Genomic DNA, 26,020 nt, shown 5'->3' with positions numbered 1-26,020 from the left:
CACAGTTTGGCCAGCCTCGCCTCTGCAATCTGTCTGCAGTCCAGATCCTATCTTGAAGCGCGAGCCAAGCAAAGAACTTGACTTTCGGAGGGGCCCAAACCTTCCAAACCATTTGGTCCATGGGGGAGAGGACCAAGCCCAAAAACTGCGCCCTGTACGCGGAGGCCGCGGAGTAGTTCCCGGAAGCCGTGTGCTTCCAAAGGATGTCATCGTCGGCAAGCTCATCAAGGTGGACCTCTTGGAGCAGCGTCCATAGGGTGAAGAATTGTGAAACATGCTCAATGGAGGCCGGTGTAGGTGGCCTGATTTTGAGAATCCACGCGCTCTCCTTGAGGGCCTCCCGCACCTTCCAGCGCTTCCGCGAGGAAGCCTCATAAATGAGCGGAGCGATGTCTCTGGGCTTGCGACCCAGAAGCCAAGGAGAGTCCCAAAAAGGTGTCCGCGCACCATTGCCAACCGTGATGGTGGTACATGCGTAGAAAAAATTTAGGTCATCCTCATCACACGGGTTCCCACCTCCAACCCACAGCTTTGTGGGCTCCTTCCACTCATACCAAGGCCACCGCAGACGCAAGGCCCGCGCGAACTTGAAGGTGTTTAGGACCCCAAGCCCACCATAGTCAAGCGGCCTACTGACAGTGTCCCAATTGACCTTGCACTTTGCCCCAGTTGTCTTATCCGATCCCGACCAAAGGAATGCCCGCTCGAGTTTGTCAATGTTTTGCAGGATGGTGGTTTGTATGACAAGCGGCGTGATGAAGTAGATGACTTGGGAAGCGAGAACCGACTTGACGAGCGCCGCGCGTCCAATGGTGGTGATGTTTTGGCCCTCATATGTTGTCAATCTACTCGCCACTTTATCCACTAAGAATTGAAGATCAGCAAGCTTCAGCCTCCAAATCGACAGCGGTAGCCCCAAATAACGGAGCGGAAAGGCAGCCCTAACAGCCGGCAGCCCATGGGTTATGCGGTCCAAGTCGAGGTTGCCACATCTAATGGGCACCATTGAGCTCTTATGGAAGTTAGTGCACAGACCGGTGACGTCCCCGAATCCCCTCAGAATGGCCGCCAGGTTGTCCACATCTCTTTTGATGGGCGCAACAAACACAGCCGCATCGTCCGCGTAAAGAGAGGTACGCACGATGACCCCTCTCCCACGGATCTTGTGCAGAAGGCCTTTCCTAGTTGCCGTGTCGAGGATTTGCTTCAAAGGGTCGATGGCAATGACAAAAAGGAGAGGAGAGATGGGGTCCCCCTGCCGAAGCCCTTGGCCATGCTTGATGGGAGAGCCGGCTACCCCATTCAAGAGAACCCTCGAAGATGAGGAACAAAGGAGAGCCGCAATCCACTCCCGAAATTTGCTAGGGAAGCCACGCCTCCGCAGGAGGTCAAGCAAATACTCCCACTTGACGGAGTCAAAGGCCTTGCGAATATCCAGCTTGAACAGGAGAGAAGGGGTCTTGCTCTTGTGCAGGCGACGAGCAAGGTTCCTAACAGACATGAAGTTGTCATGGATACTCCGCGTTTTGATGAAGGCACTTTGGGCGTTGGAGACGAGGGCGGACATGTGCGGTCCAAGCCTACTAGAGAGCACTTTGGCGATGAGCTTGGCGACCGCATGAATGAGACTAATAGGCCTGAAGTCAACGATGCTCTCCGCCCCATCCTTCTTGGGAAGCAACACAATATTCGCAGAGTTGAGCCAGTGGAGGTTTGTTGTGTGTAGGGAGTCGAAGCGCTGGATCACCGCCATGAGGTCGAGCTTGACGATGGCCCAACACTTCTTGAAGAACAGGCCGGTGAAGCCATCCGGCCCCGGGGCCTTGTCGCTAGGCATGCTATTTATTGCCTCGAGGACCTCCTCCTCAGTGAAGGGCGAATCAAGCTCGTGCAGGTCATGCGACTCCAGATTGAGCTCCTCCCAATTGAAGTCGTCGTACTTCCGCTTCCTCTTTTCATGACATGCGAGAAGTGGTCATGGATTATCTTCTCCTTGGCCTTGTGTTCGGTTACCCACCCTTGATCGTTCATGATGCGGTGGATGTGGTTTTTTCTCCTCCGCGCGTTGACTCGACGGTGAAAGAACTTGGTGTTGGCATCTCCTTCTTTGATGTTAGCGATTCGGGCACACTGCTTTTTGCGTGCTTTCTCAAGCACGGCCAAGCTTATCACCCTTCTCTTAAGGCGAGCACGAAGGTCACGCTCCTCAGGGGAGAGAAGCCTGCTCTCCTGGGCAATGTCGAGGCGAAGGATAACCAATAGGGCGGCGTGAAGATGGACCTTAGCCTTGGAGAAGAGGCCTCTACTCCACTCCGAGAGCCGCATGGTCGTCTTCTTTAGCTTGTGGAAAAGCAGAATGTAAGGGTCGGTGTGCTCAACTGGCTCTGCCCAGGCCTTTTGGACCACTTCGGTGAATCCGGGCATAGACGCCCAAAAATTCTCGAATCTAAAGGTCCTAGGCCTCCGCGGCCCCTTATCCTCGGCAAGCAGAAGGGGGCAATGGTCAGAGAGAGACGAAGATAGCGCATGGAGAACGTGATCATCAAAGGTTGTGTCCCACTCCGCATTGCAAAAGAAAGAGTCAAGCTTGCACAAGGTAGGATTTGACCTCTCATTGCTCCAGGTGAACCTCCTGTTCTGGAGATGGATTTCTTTGAGCTCACACTCATGGAGAGAAGCCCGAAACCGGTTGATTCGGCTGCAATTTACGTTCCGCTTGTTCTTGTCCCTAGCTCGGTAAATCTGGTTGAAATCCCCGGAGGCTAACCAAGCCACCCCTGTAGGTGGCTTCTGTGCAACAAGCTCAGCAAAGAACACATCTTTGAGCGAGTGGTTGGTAGGGCCGTAGACGGTGGTTAGCTTGAAGCTCACGCCCGAGTCACGGACCCGAATCATGGCCGAGAGGCAGAAGGTAGTAACGGTAATGTTGGACAGTTCCACCAAGAGATCATCCCAAAGGAGCAGGATACCCCCCTGGTGCCATTTGCCGGACGCTGTGCAAAGCTACGCAGTCTATGGCCCCCCAAAAAAGCCGCTGTGAGCGGGTCGATATTGTCGAGCTTCGTCTCTTGGAGGCACACAACATGGTAAGAGGAGGAAGCGATAGTGGCGTTGACTGTCGACCGCCTATCAGGGCAATTGAGGCCCCTGACATTCCAGCTCAAAAAATTGATCGGTTGTGTCGACATGATCTAACCATGATAGCCCTTGACCAAAGCCACATAACATGTGCCAGGATAGTGGAGTTCGAATCAGCAGCATACAGACTACAGAAAGATACAAAAGCCAACTCCAACGGGTGTACAGCCACCCCTACAGACCTGAAACAAGGCGTCACCACAATACGCCCATACAGCACACTTCCAGTATAAATCTGGACCTCTAAGCACGTACGCATATTAACTAACATTGGAAACTGAAGGCCCTAGGCGTATCGGCATATTGAGCAGCAACTCAAGTTGCTGCCTGCTGCAGCACAGCCTCCTCGTCAATCCTCTCTAGGTCCAGCGCGGCTCCACCTCCATGCGTCAGGAGCGCCTCTTCCACAGCAGCAGCATCAGTGTCGTCGAGCTTGAATAGGCCCCTCATGGCTGTGAGCACCTCCGGCGAAAGCTGCTCCTTGAAGCGGTCCGCGAATGCGTCCAGGGCAGCCGCAGTCACGTCCTCGCCATCTTTGACGATGCCCAGAGAACGGCAAACCAGGATTTCAGCCGCACGAGCCACGGGTCGTGGCCTTCGGACGAGCCGTCACCCGCGTCTTGTGCAGCGAGAGTGCACCGCCAACCTCAGAGATGGTGACTCCTGCCAAGGTCTTCCGACGCGCCGCTGGAGCTCGCGGAGGCGTTGCAGCCGGGGTGGGGACGGGCAGAATGGCGGCCTGCCGCTCCCCGAAAAGCGGCGCAAGGCACTGGAGGCCAACCGCACCGGAAGCGTCAGCCCGGCGGCGCCGCACAGGAGAGGGAGTACGACGCACCGGCCTGCTGGACGGCAGGGGAGGCGTTGGGGAGGCCTCGAAACCAGGGGGCCTGGAGGGGGGCGGCACCGGCAGCAGGAGCATGGGGGGCTCACAAAGCTGGAGCAGCGCCGAGCTCGGCCCGCCAGCGCCATGCAGGAGCATGGCTGACCGGCCTTCGTTCCTCTTTGATCTTGGCGATGGAGGCAGGACGGAGGTAGGCGACAGCGGCGGCGACACCGGTGGATAAAGTTCCACATGCCCAAAATCCCGTGATTTGGGGTACCGGGATTCCACGCCGCAATTTTATCGTACACACCCTTAGAACTCCAGCATGAGCTCTTTGGTGATCAACCGCGCTGTAGCCGGGATTGCCACCGACGTCGTGTACATAGGCACGCATGGGCGTTCTAAGCTGCAGACATGACCGTCGAATCGCCGTTCACCAGATCTCAGAGGTCGGCAAGAGAAGAGATTGAGGCTGAGGCTACCCCAAAAGGAGGAGGCACCACATCGTCAACCAACCGTAGTAGTATGGTCTTCTTTTTTTTTGAGAGAGAGACCGTAGTAGTATGGTCGAGGCTCCTAGCCGCACTGGACCGCACAGAGACCTTGTGAGCCCGAGAGCCCACGTAAGTCAGGGCGGCCCAGACCTAGAGCCAGCCCCAACAACCGCCATCCGCTAGCCCGTTTGCAACCACCGTACACCCCGGGACGACAGCCTCATTATTGTGCCCGGCCAACCCTTCCCATGGCCGAGCTGGTACAGGCAAAAATAATGGACCCTCCCTCGGGTCGTCGGCCGGCCGACACAGTCCAGGCCGGATACCTCGGAGTCAGGACACTCTGATCGGTCCGCCCCCTGCACACCGCACTGCAGGCGCGGCAGTTCCAAGTTCCAACAAAAGACCGACCGATCCATCCGCCCCTTTTTCTCCGTGTGCCGAAGGTGGCGCCATGGACACTAGTGGCACTGCCAGTGCTGATCGTTTGGTGCTAACTGCTGCTGTGCTACTGCTGACCCTACGCATGCACGAACGAGAAAGCACCCCTTGGGGGTTTAACGCGGCGGCTGCTTAATAAAAACAGTAATAAAGTAAAACCACTACACGTAGTACGACTAGAAGCTTTTACTGAGGTGGAGTTGCAGTGCCAGAACGTACCTAACCAAGCTGGAGCCACAATTGCTTATGCTACAAAGTTGCAATTGATTACAACGATCGATTGCGCTCCTTCTAATTGCGCTGGAACAAGATTAGGCGGGGATCAAACCCTACGGGTTTTATTAGAAAGGTTTGATTAGCACAGTCTGGGCGCTCGCCAACCACTCCATCACCGTGCATGCAGCTGTAGACGCCTCTTCGAGGCCACACCCGAGTGCAACCAGCACGCGCCTTCCCGATCCAAGACTTCTCCGCCGATCGGGACGCCACACAGGACCGGTCGCCGCCCTCCGTTGCCCGAAACGACCGGCGCCCGGCCCGGCCAGCTCGGCTTCGGCCCACCGTCTCCCGCGTGCACAATGTGAACTTGCACAGGGCGTCAGCTCGGCAGAGACCAAAATGAGTAGCCTATAATTAAGCACGTAGAGGGTTTTCCTGCCTTGGTTACACGCCAAAGCAGCCCCTCCTGAAGCACTGTCATTACCCTCGCCACCTAATTAGAGGATAAACATTTCTAGAAAAAACATCAGAGGATAAACATTAGCATCCAAGGTTCCAAACACCACGCAGTACGCCCTACGAAGCCGTAGGAGTATAATCGAGTTGCCGGATGCTGTCTGCTACTAGATCAGATCACTGAGGAGTACCGGCGTCGTACCACCAGCACGGCGTAACTGCCCCGCGCAGCGCGCCCTTTTTAACCGTCTTTCACACAGACATGTCCTGACAGCGCCGGTCACACGCACAGCCAACAACCACCTTAACCTGCCCTGCCGCGACGCACTTTCCACTGGAAAGAAAGGACCGCGCGTGCGACCGCTGTACGTGCGATGGATCGGGCTAGCAGGGCAGGGCAGGACAGGAAGAAGCTTCCATCCGTCGTCCTGCACGCACGTCAGATGAACTCACTGACACGCGTATCTGAGTGGAGCCGGGCCGTGAAAGCGCGCTCGTGCCCACTCGATTCCCGCTGGCGCCATTACCTCCCTTTCACCTTTTTTTACGGAGCCCTGCCGGTCGACGCCATGGATGGACCCATGATTGGCTGCTTGGGCGAGCGGGTGATTGAGCGAGTGAGCCGTAGTACCGGATGGATGCATGGCGGGCCGATGGGTTGATGGATCGGGAGGAGGAGGATGCAGTTATTGCCGGCCAACTTCTTGCGAGTCTAGCGTGCTCCTGTGTACTCCCCATGGCTCGGCCGCGAGTGCATGGACGGTGGCTTTGGAACTGGCGTAGTTAACCTGCAGTGCAGCGCGCGCGTCAGCGCATGGCATAGATTTGCTCAGTCCTGGATATAGTCGCACTTGACTGCCTGCCTGATGAGTTACCACGTCCATCATGGGCACGTCGTATCGGCATTCACGCATGCTTTATTGTTGTGGAGTAGGAGCGGTACTGTCCTCCACTCGTCTTCTCCCTTCGGAAATGTATACCTGTAGTACTACTCCACTAGCTTGAGTGTCAGAAATCAGCCTTGATAATCAATTAATTTCATAGTATGGTGAGATATTATGTGATACTACTATAAAAAATGATAATGCAGTTTGGCCCATGTTCAAAAAAAAAGACCTTATGTTTGTCGTTTGATCCATGCACACAAGGAATTTATAGGGGTAACCCTTGGAAACAAATGACAACCAGCTGGAGTATATAGGGGTAGCACTGAGCAGGGAGCAACAAGAGCGAGGGGCGGGTTGGATCCATGGCTCCGGCTCGTCTCTTGCAAATGAGGTCTCCCACGCCATAAATGAGGTCGCCAAGCGTGTAGGTGGGGGAGTTAATTACCGGGGTTACGTACTGGCAGGCAGCGGGGAGGGAGTGGTTATGTTGCCACTCGGCCACAGTTCACCGACAACCCACCCCAGCAGCGTAACGGGGGGCCCCCTCTTCCCTTCCCCCTTTGCTCTCGCCGGAGAGACTTTTCTTACTCTCTCTCCTTTGATCTTTGTCTTTCCCTCTGGCTGCGCTGGGCTGAGCTTTATCACTTGCTACACGCATGCTGTTACAGCTTCTGACCCCACGGCTCCAACCTCCCTCCAATCTCTAAAATGACTTACAGTAGTAGGCAATTGCTAGCTGAATTGCCTGCCCTTTAGGCACCACTACATATGTATTCAGATACAGTAGTCACTAATGTCACAACTTCCATAGGGAGTGGTGAGTTTCAACCTGAAACTAAGTTGTACTCCTGGAAGTAACTTTGTCCTAGCAAGACGAGGGGTAGACTCGGTGCGTGTACTGCATGGTCACACGAAACCTGTTCAGAAGCTCTCCTTACAGTGGTGCACACATGACAGTACTCCAATGTCCTAGCGCAGTAGCAGTACAAGTGAACAAGGACGGGCATGCATGGAAGCAGCCCAACCGTTAACAGATACGTGCAACGCAAGGCACACACACTCACACTTGAAGTTACCGCCACTGGCCACCCCCAAATCCATTCTTCACTACTCCTACCCTCTCCCCCTCTTTCACACACACACGCCCACCCGCAATATGCAATGTAGCCCTACGTATCATGTATGTATATATGCAAGCGTACGCGTATACGCATCGGCCTATCCATCTTTCTATCTAACCACATTTAACGCTCTGCAAGTACAGGGGGTCCGAGGGGCAGTAGCTTATATTCACTGGGAGCAGCAGGGCCTTCGCTCCTCCCCACACTACACTGCTCCGCCACTCTTCCGTGGAGGAGGCCGGGCTCACACTCACTCACTCACTCGCACTGCCACACTGCCTGCTGATCATTCCCTTCCCTCTGCCCGTCCTCTTCCCTGCCAGAGAATCTCCGCTCTGCATTCTGCAGAGAAACATGGTACAGTCCAAGAAGAAGTTTCGCGGCGTCAGGCAGCGCCACTGGGGCTCCTGGGTCTCCGAGATTAGGCACCCTCTCCTGTAAGCCTCAGTGCCTCACCCCTAGCTCTCTCTCAGTAGCTGCTCTACTCCTACTCTCCGGCGGTCCGGCCTACTCGTGTAGCTATCCCACAGTGTCCTGAGAGATAGATACATTGATTCTGGTTTGAATTGCTACGTACTTTAAGGTTGCTTTCGTCGATTTTCTCTTGATGTGGTTCCAAATGCATGCATGTATATGTGTGTGGTTCGCAGGAAGAGGAGGGTGTGGCTGGGCACCTTTGAGACGGCGGAGGAGGCGGCGCGGGCGTATGACGAGGCTGCCATCCTGATGAGCGGGCGCAACGCCAAGACCAACTTCCCAGTGCCAAGGAGCGCCAACGGGGAGATCATCGTCGCCCCGGCAGCGGCACGGGACGGCCGTGGTGTCGGCTCGTCGTCCTCCGGCGCGGCCGGCGCCAGCAGCCTGTCACAGATCCTCAGCGCCAAGCTCCGCAAGTGCTGTAAGACACCATCCCCGTCCCTCACCTGCCTCCGCCTAGACACCGAGAAGTCCCACATTGGCGTCTGGCAGAAGCGCGCGGGAGCCCGCGCCGACTCCAGCTGGGTCATGACCGTCGAGCTCAACAAGGAGCCGGCGGCGGTTGCGGCACCAACGCCCAGTGACAGCACGGTGTCGGCGACTCCTTCCTCGTCGACGTCCACGTCCACAACGGGCTCGCCGCCGGAGACAATGGAGGACGAGGAGAGGATCGCGCTGCAGATGATCGAGGAGCTGCTGAGCAGGAGCAGCCCGGCCTCGCCGTCACATGGGCTGCTGCACGGTGAAGAAGGCAGCCTCGTCATCTGAAGAAAAATATTGCACGGTTAAGAAAGTGTGATCAGGTCACCATCCCAGATCAAGGATCTGGTAGGGTGGTTGGCGCACAAGCAGTTAAGATCACTGCTCCACATCGTAGGTACCAGCTGAGCATCTCCCCATTACGCACTACGTAAAATCAAGCTTAGGAAACGATTAATTACTACCGTGTGTACGTACGTGTGTGAAGCCCCGTGTATTTATAAATTAATCAAAGGCTTACTTGTATGGAACTATGTATATGCCGTCACCGTCATGATAGTCACACTATGTATCAACATCATCAGACTATATAATACTATATGATTACGTGTATATCAGTGATGATATCGCTTTCTAATAAATGGAATAAACACCTTGTAATGCAGTACACTTGTGCATTTAATTTCCTTTGTTAGACTATACCGATGAAGTGTTGTTTTCAGTCGGGTGAATTTAAGCGTCCCTCTTCATCAAAAGGATATCACGAATATGGTGAGATGATATTTGCACATTCTTGGTTTGACAAGACAGTTGTCTGTAAGCACTGTTCATTCTAGTCCCGTAGTCGTAACCCTAATTAAGAACAAGGTTCCAAAAATTGTGTATGAACCATCATATGAATGCAAGCACAAAATTTTGAACATGTATGCGGTATGTTAGTACTTCGTATAGCCGGAAGGAGTAATCACCGAAGATACGAGAGAGCATGCACCTCGAGTTTTCCTGTACATCATCTCAACTCCATCAGTGACCTCAAAGAACGTAGTTAGCCGAAGAGCGTCAATGAGAATTTAATTGAGAAGTGAACTTACGAAATCATTTGGTAAGCCCAAACGAGACGAAGAATACGATTTACCGAAAACATCTGTCAATCAATTACTCCTGCGCATGAGACTCTCCATGCAATTCCTAGATGTTCCCGTGTGTAACCCTCTTGTAATACAAGGGATCAGTCACGAATCATCAGATGCTCTAAGAAAATTGCTGCATGGAAACATCATCCGTCAGCTAGCTAGAGGCGAACTCAAATACGTCAGTGCATTAACATTACCATGTGTTAGTGCATCGAATTTGAAAGAATATCAGATCCACATTTCTCGGTATTAAAATAGGTCCAGTTGGGAGATGATCAATAATCAGTAACCATGTTAGACTATGACTAGTACATAGACCATACACACTACTGCACCAGGCTATGTGGACCAACAGATGACCACAAGGCATCAACTAAACCAAGATGGTGCACAAAACCACATGCATACAGAATTATAAATGCTAGGTTTTCATCCATATATATGCATTGTCACCTTCAAACAATTGTGTTTTGTGCTGCGACGCCAATGCAGCACGAGCTAGCAAGCAACAGTGTTTGCAGGATAAGATAACAATCATGTATGAAATGTTAAATGGGAAAAGAAAAGGAAGCACTAAAATGGGTGATAAAGATCCATGGTCCCCATATTATTTCCCATTCTTAATTTCACAACACACATATAGTCACAATGAAGTGCAAATCAGCTCCACACGGTTGGCTCTATAGGTTGGTAAAGCACGCAGTCAATGCAGAAGGGCCCGGTCAGTTAGTTGGTCAGCCATAAAGTACAATCATGTCAGAAAAAATAAGAATAATAGTAACAGCATGAGGATATATACTAGCTGCCTGCCATTGATGCATACTCCCTCCGTCTTTGAAAGAGTGTACTTCCAACTTTGTTGGAGGGTCAATCTATCTCAAAGTTTGATCGAGTTTGTGCAAAAATATGTCAATGCTTGTGAAACCAAATAGATATATGACGAAAAAATATTTTATCATGAATCTAATGCTACTAATTTGATGGCATAGATGTTGGTCTATTATTGTATAAATACGGTCAAACATAAAAAAAGTTTAACTTTCCAACAAACTTGGAAGTACACTCTTTTAAGGACGGAGGGAGTACACTAGTATGAGGTCTAAGACAGTGGCACTACACATTTAGTAGTAGTGCAGTGGTACACAAAATGATGAAATGGTACCTGATTAAGACCTTGGTGAAATCCAATGGTGGTGGCCAGAAGCAAAAGCGATGCCAATATAGCGAGATCCCTACTGAGTTGGGATGCTTAGATACAAACAAATCAGTTTGCCTTTCTCGTCATGTCCTTGTTATCAGAAAAAGGTGATCACCACTTCAGGTCTACATCCATCAAAACATAATAAATGGGCTCCGCACAGCAAAGCTGAAATATTATGACAATTAGTGCTCCTAATATGTCCTGCAGAACAAATTGTTAGATATATGATGCTCCAATGATTTAGGGTAGTGACACTGCTGCTGCTGCTATATTTTCTGAAAAAATCATACTAGTCCCGCCTTGACATCTTGTGGTGCCACAGTAGCTGGTGAAGGACCTCCCATGTTGCAAAAGCATGCATTCAATATGTCCAGTAGTGTAGGTGTACTGGTCCCCCAACATTAACTTTGCCCTTTGCTACACTCATTGGAATCAATCTGGCGATGCCATCCTAATCAACATTCAACATTTGTAAGGCATATAGCATTAAGTTACCCAGCGATGTTGACACTGTTATCCCCCAGATCCACCTAAAATGGCCCAAATTATGGTGCATGTACATGCCAACTAATTGATTAATGACATTGTCAAGTGGATGGTAAAGATAGCAGGAGTATTACCCAGGCAATGCCAATGAGTAGAAAAATGGAAAGCTGCTGTGTTTCAACCTTTGGATAAAGAGGAGGCTGCAAACGTAAACTGTTAGACAAAGGACGTCATGCATTCCTTAGCTTGTAAAAGTGAAGGATCAATTTTAAGTGTACATTTCCACTATATTCTACTGCTTACCAGCAAGGTGCCTGTGCTACGCCACGAACCACATGAAACAAGGTGGAGTATGGTACTCCCTCCGTCCCAAAATAATTGTCTTAAGGTTAGTACAACTTTATATTAAGATTAGTACAAAGTTGAGACACTTATTTTGGGACGGAGGGAGTATTACCCAAGAACAAGAACTTGTTTGAAAGTTGGTCCGAATGTAATTAGTGGTGGGAGACGGCACGAGGGGAGAATTCAGGAGGACCGTGAAGGTTTGCATGATCCTGCCCTGTCAGAGTTTGGAGGAAGATTGGGAGAAGAGTGAACTGACGACCATAAGTAGGACAGATATGATAAGTATTTTTAAGGCAGTTCACACATACAAAGAAAAAAGTATTTAAAATAGAAGCTCACTGAAATTATTTCTCCCATAAACCACTCAAGGGATAAGTTCACACTAAAGGCCTGTTCGGCATCCCTCCGACTCCACGCTCTCGCTCCCGGAGCTGGCGGAGCTGAAGGTAAAAAGTATGGAGCGGGGGAACAGGTGCTCTGCAGATCCTTGAATTTCAGGGAGCAGTGGATTGCCAAATAGCCCCTAAGTTGTAACAAAAGACTATATCAAAGACTAATCATGTGCCAATTAATATAGAAGTGATTAGGGTTGAGAGTCTAATTTTTGCCAACAACCACTGGATTGTGATTTATAAACTGAATTAAGGATTAACAAATAGTTCAAACGGAAAGCATCTCACCTAACTTGTAGTATTATTGGTATAGAAACTTGTAGGGTTAGGGTCATAAGACTTGGTAATTGGTATATCAGCAACCGCACACTTGCAATGCATGGTCTCCACTGTAATGTATACCTTTTTGCGAAGACTATGCAATATATACTCAGATATGAGACAACATCATTTGAAAAATAAGTTTGCCTAAACTTCTTTCTCCGAAAAAACACCCGAAAGAAAAAAATGGAGTATTAACCATGCATCAAATAGTGAACCATAAATTTGCAATTAAGAAGTAAAGAAATTAGGGCTGATTAGGGCCGAGAGTCTAGATTTTGTCATTGTATTGTGACCTGTAAAAATTGAATCAAAGATTACCAGATGGTTCAAATCAAAAGTATACCACCATACTTCTATAACTATTCCGAGTTCCAAATACATTGGACTGCTGAAATATCCAGCAAGTAAATTGCTATACTATGCAAAGCTATAGTGTAAAAGAGACCCAACATGAGAGAACCGCCTATTTACCATGTTTAGGAAGATGCCAACGAAACATGGTATGTGCGGACACAGCTAATTCATAATGCACACAGGAAATGAACCTGCTCAGTAAATATTGGAATGCTTTGGCCTGCAGTTAGTGTGTACGCACACTCTGGGTTTATCGGTATCGATACTTCTTTTATCAAAGATAAATCACGTCTGGCACACTTCTTCATGATAAGATGTGAAAAGCTCTTGCACATTCTCTAAAACATCACTCTAAAAGAATCAGGTCTGACCAGCATTTCTGCAAGCAGCTAGCTGTAGATCAGCCAACCACCCATTGCAAAGCGTTGGTAAGTATAACTGCTTAGCTATGATCAGACCCCTACCCCTCTTAGGAGTGCTTAGTACTGCTGGTGGTCCTAGCTATTTGTTAGATCTTGACACTATCAAAGGCTCATAGCCATTCAGAATGGTTATAATATGCTTGATGAATCATTATCTTGGGTTTATTTCAACAATTCTTTCCATGGAACAAAATAAATAATGCATACCTTTATTTCAGCTTACACATACATTACACTAAGACTTTCAGAAAAGCATTTTAGTATATGTCACAGTGTAACCGTGGTATGCATGCAGAAAAGACCCCCAATTTCGACCATTGTATAATACTAGAGAAAAATTTCCAAGACTACAGGCGGCGGTCAAAACATCGAAAAACTGAAGATTTACTCATTAATCTTGCAGAAGTACAGAGTTTCTTTTTTCGAGTTTGAAGAAGTACAGAATTAAGGGGTAAACTTCTCAAGGAAGTAGTAAATGTTTTCTAGGATGTTTTGAGAATTCAGTGTTGATAGCGATGGCCCGACATGGTAATAAAAATGCAGACGAACATCTAGCATCGCTGTTGACCAAGCTACAGAATAGGTATGGAAGGCTACTCTATGCTAAATTGCTGCTTAACCCTTTAGTTCTTTATAGATTTGAAAATAAACCTGTAATTTTGTAAAAACGTTATTTCACTAAAATAAACTAGCTTTTTGACAGCTCCCGCTGACACGTATACCTTTGAAGAATGAATTGATATATAGTGGTTTGTCTGGTCCTACTGGTTAGTGTCTACTTATTGCACATTACCAGCATTTTTTTTTTTTGAAAAAAACAGTCCAGAAAGGCCAAGTGAACTAGTTCGAACTTCTGGCCCAACAACATTCATAGGGCAATAGGACATAGATCAAACCTGATACTCCCTCCATCCCAAAATAAGTGTCTCAACCTTAGTACAACTTTGTACTAAAGTTAGTACAAAGTTGAGACACTTATTCTGGGACGGAGGGAGTACTATTTAAAAAAATATGCATGGCACAATTGTATTTGATTCAAGTCTGCCATCAATATTGTGAAGTGCAATAATTTGTTTGTTTGAAAAATGCGAAGTCATGGTGTTGGTCTTGGTACATGCATAAACTCTTTATTTCAACAACCGCGATTTCAATTTCATCATTCAACTCTTTTATACTTGAATGATGTTCGGTCTCACTTATTATTTGCAGCCTAAATAGTTGTACAGATCTTCTATTTCTCAGAATAATATCCTTAAGCTAAACCTAGACTAACAGACCTGAATGCATGGACCTTATGATAGTCAAGAAATTTTTTAACCAGAGTATGATAGTCTAAAGTTATAGGCAGGTGATGACACTTAGAGCACAAGAACCCAGGCGAACAGTTTCAAGAGCATAAATGTGCCAGACCTACATTGTGCAAAAGCAACCTTCAAAGCAACAATAGGACTGAGGTCATGTTGTATGTATGTCCATTTGCTTTCAAAAGATGACAAACGAGTAACCCACATATTATAAAATTCCCCTCTCATAGTCTCATTTAAGAAATGGCCAGAGCGTAACTTAATTCCCAACCAAGTACAATCAATACAATAGAGGTATAACTTCTCTATACAAAAGAAGTTCAGAAAGAGCACATATTACCCGACATAATCAACCTATACCGGACACCTTGATTGTTTGATACTAGATATATCCAGAGCAACCAGGTCAGAAATTTTACCCTATAATTCAATATGGAGGAGCAGGAGGCCTAAGTAGAATATGGCAAACGGGTTAATCATTGCATTCCCGAGTGAAAACACAGAGCAGATTGACAACCAAGAAAATTCCTGAAGTATCTAGGCTAGAAGCGACCGAAACTACAGCAAAAGAAGTCACCGTAAGAGTAACATATGCTAAGGGGGATCGTATAATAAGGGAGCAAAGTGACTCCATGCTTCTTGAAAGGAAACAGCAAATATCCTAAAACCAAAATGAGTTGAATGGCTGATTTGCACTAAATTTTTAGCTACCAAGATCTGTCCAGCTTTCTGCTGGGAGAGTATAGAGTCACTCCTATATATGGTAAGACATCAATCATAGTTGCCTGTGCTAGAGCTAGCCACACAAGTACAGAATCAAATGTTCTAAAGCTGTGATGTAACTCATTAACTACAAACAGATTCTAACAATTACTTTCACAAATCAAAAACTTGAACAACTACAATAAGATAAAGGAAAACTGCAAATCATACCTTTGTATTTGACTCATATATTGTTGGGCAGATAATTTACATTTGTCATATGAATTTATGCTATAGAGTGCATGTCAAAGAGACGAAGAGTCGCCACTGCACTCCGGCAGGCTTCAGAGAATGAACAGACCCACTAAAAAGCTTGCGGTCATCCTCAATCACAAAGAAATTAACACAACCACGTCCTCCATTCAAGATACTGCTTGGTGGAATTTTTCAGGTTAACTAAATATAACTTGGCATAATCTCAAAATCCATGATTCATACTCTGTCCATAAACTTGTTAGAAACAGTGGCAGACATTTCTCCTGTAATGAAAATTCTAGGCGACTAGACTACTTGTTCAGCTGTTCAAATCCTTTGTACAGCTTACTTTGTTTCCATCTGGTACATATATTACTGTCACCAGAGTTTTAGTCTTCCTGATCAAACAAACTGCTGCTGAATGCAGAGACATCACAACCTGGTTAAAATGACGCAATTAGGCCTTGTGGAAGTGCTCGGAAGAGTTACATGGCCTAAATACCTAAATGTCATTGACTTTAAACAATCTAAATCATCCAAACAAGGGTGCAGAAGATTATAAGGTTCAACATTGTAGGATCAACCAGCCTACTATAGATAGTGGTACCAACTATCACACATCTCAATTTCTGCATTTCTGGGGCAAAGGATCGCCATAGAGAAGTTTTAAAAGGTAGATCCTTTTGAAGCACTATTGCTTGCTCTTCCACCAACAGGAGCAACTGCAAATGGTCCTTGCTAGTCCATAAGTGCCACAACTGCACATTTGAACAACTAAGGATTTTGCCAACTGGGAACATAACTGTTTCTTTGCAGATACCTAGCATTAACAGAGTCAAAAGCTTCCATTATTTGGCCACATGTGTGCTTGCCATGTCACCCACATACAACACAATTGTGCTCTTTAGGAAGGACTCTTCCCTGCTAAACATACCATGGCAAGAAGTCACAGAACTAGCAAATTGTCATCCAGATTCGGCTGAATCAGATGCATGAGACAGGTAAAGCACCTGCATAGTGCATATTCAGGATTACTTCGCAAGTATAAAATGAACTTGCAATGCCAGAGGATAGATACTAGAGTAAAACTGGGATAATAACAGATAATCAGTTTGATACATTTTCCAGGGATATCTCTATGCATATTTGTTCAGTATGGACATTCTCATGGTTAAAAACAGATAAAATTTCATCGCAAATTAGACTAGAATAGTGTAGTACAATTGTTAAACTAACATGCAGAGTTATTAACAAGAATCCATGCTCTTGTCTGACATTCATCTGAATTCAAACTTCAGAGGCATTGTAAATAACTACTACTAGCTCGAAACAACAAGCATTCAGAAATTATGTCCAGAAACCTTAACCTCCCAAAAGCAGCAAACCAACAACATACGATTAACCAAAAGGCAATAGTCAGATTTGCACTCAAGCTACGCTTCCACATGGCCACGTGGATACAATCAACAAGGAGGTCCTAACTACTACATAATCTACACCGCGAAACCTAAAATCCTACCAAAATTCCGGGGGCATCTCCTCAGAATTCGCCCTCGCCTCGCCTGGCCACTCCCCGTCTCCCCCGTTCGAGTCCCGCGGAAACGGGCCCGCGTTTCGGCGTTCGTGCGCACCCAGAGCAGTCATCTCGGCTCAAGGTAGTCGCGCGTTACGCCCCCACGGCCCCGCCTCGCCCACCATCCATTTCCCTTCGTCCGGAAAAACGAGAGTCGATTAGGAGAGGAAACTTTCAGTATACCTCGCAGCACGGCGGAGCGGAACGGAGACCAATTGGACGCGCCGGGATTCGTGTACGGGCACGGGCGAGGGATTCGCGTCGCCGGTGAGGTGAGCGGCGCTGCACATTGAGAGGCGCCAAGACGTGGAGGGGATGCGAGCCGACTAGCCGAGACCGACGCGGCGAGGCAAGAGAGATCGAATCCTCGTGGGCTCGTGTTTGGGAGTGTTCATTGTTCAGTTGGGCTGTGTAAATGTGTGTTATGGTTTATATGGGCTATCGATATGTGATTTGGGGATGAGGGCCTTTTCCCGTTTATATTCTTGTCCTTCTTCTAACCAACGCGTACCTTTGGAGGAGAGGAGACCTCCGGCATATCTTTTTGGCGCTTCAGGCTAGGGGTGGACCAAAAGCTCATAGCTCAGTTGATAGTTCGGCTCGTTAAGCTCGTGACTCGCTTCTTAATGAACATAGTCAATTATCGATTTCAACTCATTAAGCTTAATGAGTTTAATGAACGAGCGAGTTAGCTTGTTAAACTCATTAGTAACAACACAACACATATTTTCATTTTATATGACAATTTTTTTTGTAGCACCTCAACCCATCTATTCAATCTAATCTATATAGGAGGTAACAAACTAGTGCATTCCTCTTGTAGTCACCATCGTCCTTCTTAAAAACCACATCTACACACTCATCCTGTAGACCGTAACACATTAGGATCTATTAACAAGTGCTCGCAACCTTAACGAGCTTCAAATGAACCAAGCCGAGCAGGTTTTTCCGCTGGTTAATCTTAATAAGCTTAATGAGTCGAGCCTTAACAAGCACGAGCACAAGATGCTCGTTAATCCCCCCTACTTCAGGCGTCCGTTACCATGCATTTTGCAAATGGGCGCATAAAGACCTCCAAGTTGGGCCGACCAATTTTCTTTTTTTCCCTGGTTTCATAAACGTAAAAAGGTGCTGGCACGAGGGTTCGAACCCACTATCCCTTTGTTATGCAGGTTCTGCTCTAACCATCAGGACATCGCCCCGCAACTACGAAGATACTTTGCATTCTTATTTGATTCATTCTTCAGTTCAATTTGTTCTTTTTTTTCTTATCATTTTCTGTTCCTTTTTTAATATTTTCTTTATGCATTTTTTTCAAATACGTGAACTTTTTTCCTAAGTTGATCAACTTTTTAAAATTAGTTGAATTTTTTCAAAATCAATGAACTCTTTTCACAATTGATTAACTTTTATTCAAATTCGTTAACTTTTTACAAAATTGATTAACTTTTTTTTAAAATTTGTGAGTTTTTCCCAAAATCCGTTTCTTCTTTTTTGTTTTCTTTATGCACTTTTTTTCAAATTCGTGATTTTTTTCCTAAGTTGATCAACTTTTTAAAATTAGTTGATTTTTTTTAAAATTGATGAACTCTTTTCACAATTGATTAACTTTTATTCAAATTTGTTAACTTTTTACAAAATTGATGAACTTTTTTTTAAAAAATTTGTGAGCTTTTTTCATCAATTTTGAAAAAAGCTTCATCAATTTTGAAAAATAATAATCAAACTAAAAAATATTCAACAATTTTCGAAAAAGTTTCACCGAATTTCAAAAGAGTTCACCAAACTTGAAAAAAGTTCACCGATTTTGAAAAGGTTCATCGGAGTTGGAAAAAAGTTCACCCAATTTGAAAAAGCTAATTGAAATTTCAAAAAAATCATCAAATTTAAAAAGGTTAATTGATTTTGAAAAAGTTTCTGCATTTTGAAAAAATAAAATAGAAAATAAAAAGGGGAAAAAGATGAAAGTAAAGAAACGGAAAAAGAAAAGAGAAAACCAAAAAAAGTCGAACCAGAAAAATCCACAATGGAGAAAGAAATAAAACGGGTGCATAAAGTGTATAAAAGAGAAATAGAAAGAACAATATCACAACTTGTTGTCTGTTTGGTTGGTTAGTGCACTTTGGAATCAAGGTGGAGATCGTGTGCTCGAATCTCTCCCACGCGACAATTTTTGAAGTTTAAACCAGAAAAAAAATCAATTCAAGTATCGAAAGTATGTTAGCTCATGCTTGTTCCTCATATTAAATTGCAATAATAATTACCGATCTTGCTATCAATTGCCTAGGACAATTTCGCAGATCCTACCACCTATTTTCTACACTCGCTATACCAACTTAATTCTTATTTTATTAACACATCATCTAACTTTTATTTTGATGTTCTTTATTATCTTACAAAACCAATTTAAACAATACTCCCTCCAATCCATATTACCTGTCTTAGATTTGTCTTGATACGGATGTATTTTAACACTAAAATATGTCTAGATACATCCGTATATACACAAATCTAAGACAAGTAATATGGAGCAGCGGGAGTAGCAAACTTTAGAAAAAAAATGTTTGAGAAAAAACATAAAATGTACATGAATTTAAGAAAATGTTCATGATTTTAGAAAAAGTTCAGAAAGTCATGAAATGTTTGGGATTCCAAAATTATTCATGATTTTTTTAGAAAAATCACATACTAAAAAATATTCGAAAGAACAAAGAATGTTCCTTACTTTGTAAAAATGTTCGTGAATATATAAAAAATGTTCGAAAGGTATAAAAATGTATTTTTGAACTTTAAAAAATGTTCCCTAAAATTCAATAAAAGTTGATTGAATCAAAAAAAATTCACGAATTCAAGAAATGTTCATGCATTTCCAAAAACAAAACAAATTATTTTATTGAAATTCAAAAAAAGCACAAAATTCAGGGAATGTTCTACTGATTCAGGAAAATGTTCAAGAAATTGTAAAAAAATCATGTTCAGAGAAATGTTCACAAAATTGTTGAAAATGTTTGCAAATTTGAAAATGTTTGCTATTTTATAAAATTATTTGCGAATTCAGAAATTTTTTCATGATTTCCAAAAATATTCATGAATTTTGAATATGTTTGCAAAATAAAATATTAAATATATAAATTAAATAAAAAAAATTTAGAAAAGTAAAATTAAATAAAAAAGAAATTAAAAAACAGAAAATGAAAAAAAGGAGGAAAGTAGAAAGAAAATTCAGAAGAAAAAACACCTATTGCTTCTGACGGTACGTCACGAAAATTGCCCTCGGAGTTGCCTATAAAGTACAAACTATGCCACATGTAAATGATGAAAAATGATTCGATTTTATTTCAAGGTTGCCTATGGAGCAAATGCCATAGCCTTCCACGCGGGAGACAAGGGATCGAACCCTGGTCGATATCCCTTTTTCTCCCTTTTCTCTTATAGGAGTATATAGCAGGCCCTACACGCTGTAATGGGCCGGTTGTGTCGTGATGCCTTTTTTTTCCTTCTTTAAATTAATCCAGCATTTCCAAAAAAAATTTAAATTCTAAAAAGTTGCAAGCAATGAAAACAAAATATAGATAAATCATAAAATGTTGTGAATTCAAAAAACATCTGGGAAATCATAAAATGTTTGTGATTTCAAAAAACTGTTCGCATATTATAAAAAATCAGTATTTCAAAAAAATCATGAAATATAAAATATTCGTGATTTTTAAAATATGATCCTGTATTCGAAACATATTGGGGGATTTGAAAACAATGTCCATGAAATTTTAAAAAATGTTCATAAAATTAATACCGATTCATACATAACGAACAAAATGAACCATCGCTTAGGTAGGCGTTTTATTAGGGGATCTTTAGCCTTTTTCTCCCCTTTTCTCTTATATATAGCAGGCCCTGCACGCTGTAATGGGCCGGTCGTGATGCCCTTTTTTTCCTTCTACAAATTAATCCAGCATTTCCAAAAAAATTAAATTCTAAAAAGTTGCGAGCAATGAAAAAAAAATAGATAAATCATAAAATGTTGTGAATTGAAAAAGCAATTGGGAAATCATAAAATGTTCGTGATTTCAAAAAACTGTTCGCATATTATAAAAAATCATGATTTCAAAAAAAATCATGAAATAGAAAATATTCATGATTTTTAAAATATGATCGTGTATTCAAAAGATATTTGGGAATTTGAAAACAATCTCCATGAAATATAAAAAAATGTTCATAAAATTAATACCGATTCGTAAGTAACGAACAAAATGAACCATCACTTAGGTAGGCGTTTTATTAGGGGATCTTTCGAAGTCGTTTTATGATTTTATTTAGTCCCTCGCGTGTCGGGTAAAAAAGATTTCAGTGTTCTGTACAGCGCCGAGCCCCAAAAGAATTGACACGACTTCCTATGGGTTAGTTTTCGTAATCTATATGAAATGATTAAATGTTTATTTTGCCTCCATACACCGGTAGTCTGGTACCATAGTTATACTGGTTATGGAAAACACCACTATGCTAAGTCAAGGCGAGACATATCATGCATCAGTCTAGCTCAGGCAGGGGTCCATCAATGTAGTTTGCTCAGCAAAAAAAATATTGTGGCGCCTTAGGAAATCAAGTCGTGATGAGATCATCACATTTTTCAGTTTTTTAAATGACTTTTTTAAAATCGATTCTCATCATGACATCACTCAAACATAGTTTGTGAAATGACATATTGAAAATCGTTATCTCATCGTGGCATTTGATTCAGACTTTTTTTTATCTCTACCACATCTGCATAATCTATCTGATTGTTTTTCTGCTGTTGCAACGCACGAGCATATTTGCTAGTAGTATAAAAACGGTTCAGGGAGAACCTTCCCAAAACCTGGTGGAAAATAAACTAGATTGGGCCAGCCCATACAGTAGATAGACGAGTGGGGGGTACGCGCTAGCTGGCTATACAGCGACCTACACGCGGAATAGAACCGCCAATTGGAGGGCTCTGGTCATTTTCTTTGTGGGAGCACGCAAGTATGAATGTAAATGGTACGGATAATTTTTATTTGAAATCTGCATATGCCTTTAAGGATATGATATGTACTTGCACGAATCCATTGAATATGGAAGCAGATACAAATTTTGTTTTACTCCGGCAAATATGGTATCAGTAATATCGGGTAGATTAGCCAATATTTTTGCAAATTATTCGAGGTTATAAAATAGGATTAGCCGACTTTTTAAAAAAAAATCCCATGTATTAATAATTAATTAAAGACTTGATACAAAAGTTCATTATAGTATTCGCCATGCAGGCCAGAAAACTATTACATAGAAGGCCATCTGGCCTATTATCAAAACTAAACTTAGCTATCTGATGAGCCACCTCGTCTGCCTGTCTTCTGATCTTCGCCAACTTAAAGCTTGAAAGAAGCTTGGTAAAAGCTAAGGCTTCCTTCTTGAGATCCACAAGAGAAGATGTATTAGCTGATTTATTAGCCCATGTGATAAGCTCAAATACCTAATTAGACCATTAATTAGAATCATCGCATATAAATAAAATAAAACCATAACAAGATTAGACCGTGGTGAACGATCACTATCACAATCATGGTTGTCGCAGTAGTAGGCGTTGTCTTCTCCAGCACCACCACCGGCCGGCCGCAGCAGATTGCTATGTACTCTCTACTGCATATCCTAATATTTGTTCCATGCGAACAAGCGTAAACGATATAAGTGCATGCATGTTGTGTGCATAATACATTTTTATATGGTATGTCAGTATATTTTGTGATGCATGATGTTTCTTTCTCTTTTTTATTCAATATTTTTGGGGTTGCTAAATGTGCATACCGCACATGGCCCTGCCACGACACGAGCTTGATCCAGCTCGTGTGTCGTCGGGTGTGTACGCACAAACGCTAAAATGTTAGAAGTTATGCAGTTTATATTATTTGCATATCCTATATACCTAAATTCTCCCATCGTTCATAAATATTTGATTTTTAGAGGTTTCAAATGGACTATGACATACGGATGTATATAGACATATTCTAGAGTGTAGATTCACTCATTTTACTCCGTATATAGTCACTTGCTGAAATCTCTAAAAAGACAAATATTTAGAAACGGATGGAGTAGTTCGTCCCCACTATCTCGATGATCTTAACATGCACACATGCCACATAATCAAAGCAGTGGCGGATCCAGTGAGGGTGTCGTGGGTACGCTGCACCCAAAAAATATGCAAATCTTTTTTATCTAGTACTCCCTCCTTCCTAAAATATCAGGTGCGGTTTGACTTTTCGGGTCTTCGTTGCACAACTTTGACTACGATTTTCATGTATTGTATGTCTATAAAATTTGTATACATACATATAAAATAAAATTGTCTTGCAAGAAAAATACGACAATGGCATTTATACATGTTCAATCCATATACTTTGATACATATTAGTGGCCAAAGTCGTGCACCAAAGACTGTAAAAAGTCAATCATGCCTTATATTTTGGGAAGGAGGGAGTACTAGTTTTTCTAATTATATATGTATTATAGGATTAAAATGCTAAATTTTATTGTTATACATGAAATTTCTATTGTGAATGTAAGGTTGGTGTCATGGTACTAAGACTGACAGTAAGAGTAGGGGGTACGTATGAGGAGGCAAGGTCCTAGCTACAGTGAGATTGTACGCAAGTGTTTACAAGTTCAGGCCCCTCTCAGAGGAGGTAAAAGCCCTACGTCTCGGTGCCCGGAGGCGGTCGACTGGATTATAGTATGGGTGTGTGTGTTACAGGGGGTGCGAACCGTTGTGCTAGAGGAGGGGGGGTGGGTGGGTTATATAGAGTGCGCCAGGACCCCAGCCATCCCCCGTTACAAAGAGTTCAATGTACAAAAAGAGGGGACGTTACTGATAACGCCAGCTATAAAGTGCTATTAATGCCTTTGAAGACTACGGAGTGAATGCTTGACCGTTGCTGTCCTGTGCGACTCCTGGTCTTCAGTGGGCCAAGTGATTTCTTGTACGGTCGAGTGATCTCGGGAAGGAGGGGTACCCGAGTGATATGACTGGTCGAGTGGATTGCACTCGACGTCTTCAATTGGTATTCTCTGCTGTCTCCGAGGTGCCTTTGCTTCTAGGGTAGTGACCTTAGGTAGGGTGTATAGGTCAGGCCTGTGATCCTACCCTAGGTCTATATCCTCATCATTAGCCCCCGAATGGATTGAGGTTCGAGTGAAAAGAAGGTGGAAGTCAGTCTTTCCTTGACCGATGTGCTCTACAAAGACTTGAGTTGGTTCGGAGGCTTATGTTGAAACTGCAACTTCGTTTCAGTTGCCTTGATCAATTCAGTAAGTCGTCGAGTGAGTTTATAACGCCACCTTGTCGAGTGTTCCCTTTGCTGCGAAATCTTCGGCGCGATTGGTTACGGCGTGTTCCAGATCTCGTGGGGTTCGAAATTTGGGAAGCGCACGAGGCAGAGCGCGCCGCAGTGAGCAGGATGGATAGACGAAGGCACCTCGATCTTCGCGCCACCTTTTTCGCCACGTACCGAGTGCATGACTGTTGCAGGATTTGACAGGATCGCCTGTTCCCACCCGTCAGCCACTCGGAAATGGCTCTTTATAAGGCGTCGGGTCCGAGGCGTTTGCACTGTGCGCTCCTTTTTCCCCAATCTTCTCTGCCTCTCCGCTGCTCTCTTCTCCTCCGCTCTCGACACCATCGTGCCGCCACCATGGTGAAGGACAAGACTGCGGCGCTAGAACGTGCGAAGAAGGCGACGGGGACGACGAAGGGCAAGAAGACGGCTCGGGGGTTGTCGTCGAGGTCCGAGTTGCCAGCGGGTTGGATCCAGGGCGATTGGATCCGACCTTCGCTCCGGCCAGAAGATTTGGAGGAGCTGGCGGAGTCCAGATTGATCGCCAACGATACTGGGAGGTTGCCGGAGGGAGAGTTGGAACCTCAACTGCGACAGGGTGAGTGTGTTCTGCTCGCCACCCACATTGACCGTGGTTTCTCTCTTCCCCCGCACCCTTTCTTCCGAGGCTTCTTGAACTTTTTCGGAGCCCAACTCCATCACTTCTCTCCCAACACCATTACATATCTTGATGCGTTTGTGTCCATGTGCGAGAACTTCTTGGTTGCCGACCGCATTGGGATCTTTTCAAGCACATCTTCACCATCCGCTCTCAGTCGGTGAAAAAAGCAAACTCGAGTGACAAGAGGACACATGTTATCCAGATGTGTGGGGGTTTGGGTATCCAGAAGAGAAAAAGGAGTTCTTTTCCTTCTATGACACTTCCTGAGTCGGTCAGAGGCTGGCAGTCGACCTGGTTCTACTGCCAGGACATTGTGACCCCAGGTCAGTCGACTGGACTTCGCCCTTTCACTTTAGATTGTGTTCAGCAACCTTCTCCACTGAAAGTGACTACTATGGAGAGGGTGGAAATGGACATGCTGGTCGAGAGAGTGGTTCAGTTGATCAATTAGGGCATGACTGGAATGAACTTACTGAAGGTGTTTCTCAGTCGATGCATCCAACCGCTTCAGGCTCGGGACCACTCGATGTGGATGTACTCTGGTGCCAACGACACCGCTCGGGTCCATCCTGAGGAGGTCTCGACCAAAACGGTGGCCATTGGTTGAAGAGTATTACAGGAAACAAGGACAACCCAAGGGGAGCCAGGAGGGTCACCCCATTCAGCGACAACAATCAACCAGATAAGGTTTGAACTTTGCTACCGACTGTTTTCCTATGCATCTTGCATCTGTCTCTGAATCCGACTGAAATTTGCTCGACTCTTTGTTTTGTAGATTTACACTGAGATGTACTCCATGCCCAACGGTGAGCAAACTCGAAAGCAGGACCAGGAGGGGGAGGACAGCACGGACAAGAGCGGCGACTGGCAGTCCCCAAAGGATGATGATGATGAGGAGAGCGAAGAATCGGACGACGATGAGGGGGTCGACTCGCCACCACACTTAGAGCGTCGATCAAAACTTCTTCACGATCCGGCGGGCGGGC

General features: G+C 44.9%; 1 protein-coding gene and 1 long non-coding RNA gene across 2 annotated transcripts; one reads left to right on the top strand and one right to left on the bottom strand.

The window, feature by feature from the left end:
- Positions 1 to 7,610: 7,610 nt before the first annotated feature.
- LOC123157531 (ethylene-responsive transcription factor WIN1) lies at positions 7,611 to 9,148 on the top strand. The gene is made up of 2 exons (XM_044575821.1): positions 7,611 to 8,016; positions 8,230 to 9,148. Exons 1-2 carry the CDS (start codon positions 7,934 to 7,936, stop codon positions 8,822 to 8,824), a joined length of 678 nt encoding a protein of 225 aa, XP_044431756.1. The 5' UTR covers positions 7,611 to 7,933; the 3' UTR covers positions 8,825 to 9,148.
- Positions 9,149 to 9,464: 316 nt separating this feature from the next.
- On the bottom strand, positions 9,465 to 14,106 carry LOC123160141 (uncharacterized). The gene is made up of 3 exons (XR_006480013.1): positions 10,832 to 14,106; positions 9,628 to 9,799; positions 9,465 to 9,538 (listed from the first exon to the last, which is right to left on the bottom strand). It is a non-coding gene; the product is annotated as an uncharacterized lncRNA (long non-coding RNA).
- Between the last annotated feature and the right edge of the window lie 11,914 nt (positions 14,107 to 26,020).

Source organism: Triticum aestivum, chromosome 7B (genome assembly GCF_018294505.1).
Source record: "Triticum aestivum cultivar Chinese Spring chromosome 7B, IWGSC CS RefSeq v2.1, whole genome shotgun sequence".
Lineage (NCBI taxonomy): Eukaryota > Viridiplantae > Streptophyta > Magnoliopsida > Poales > Poaceae > Triticum > Triticum aestivum.
Note: the sequence above shows the minus strand (reverse complement) of the source record. Positions and strands in the feature narration are given on the sequence as shown.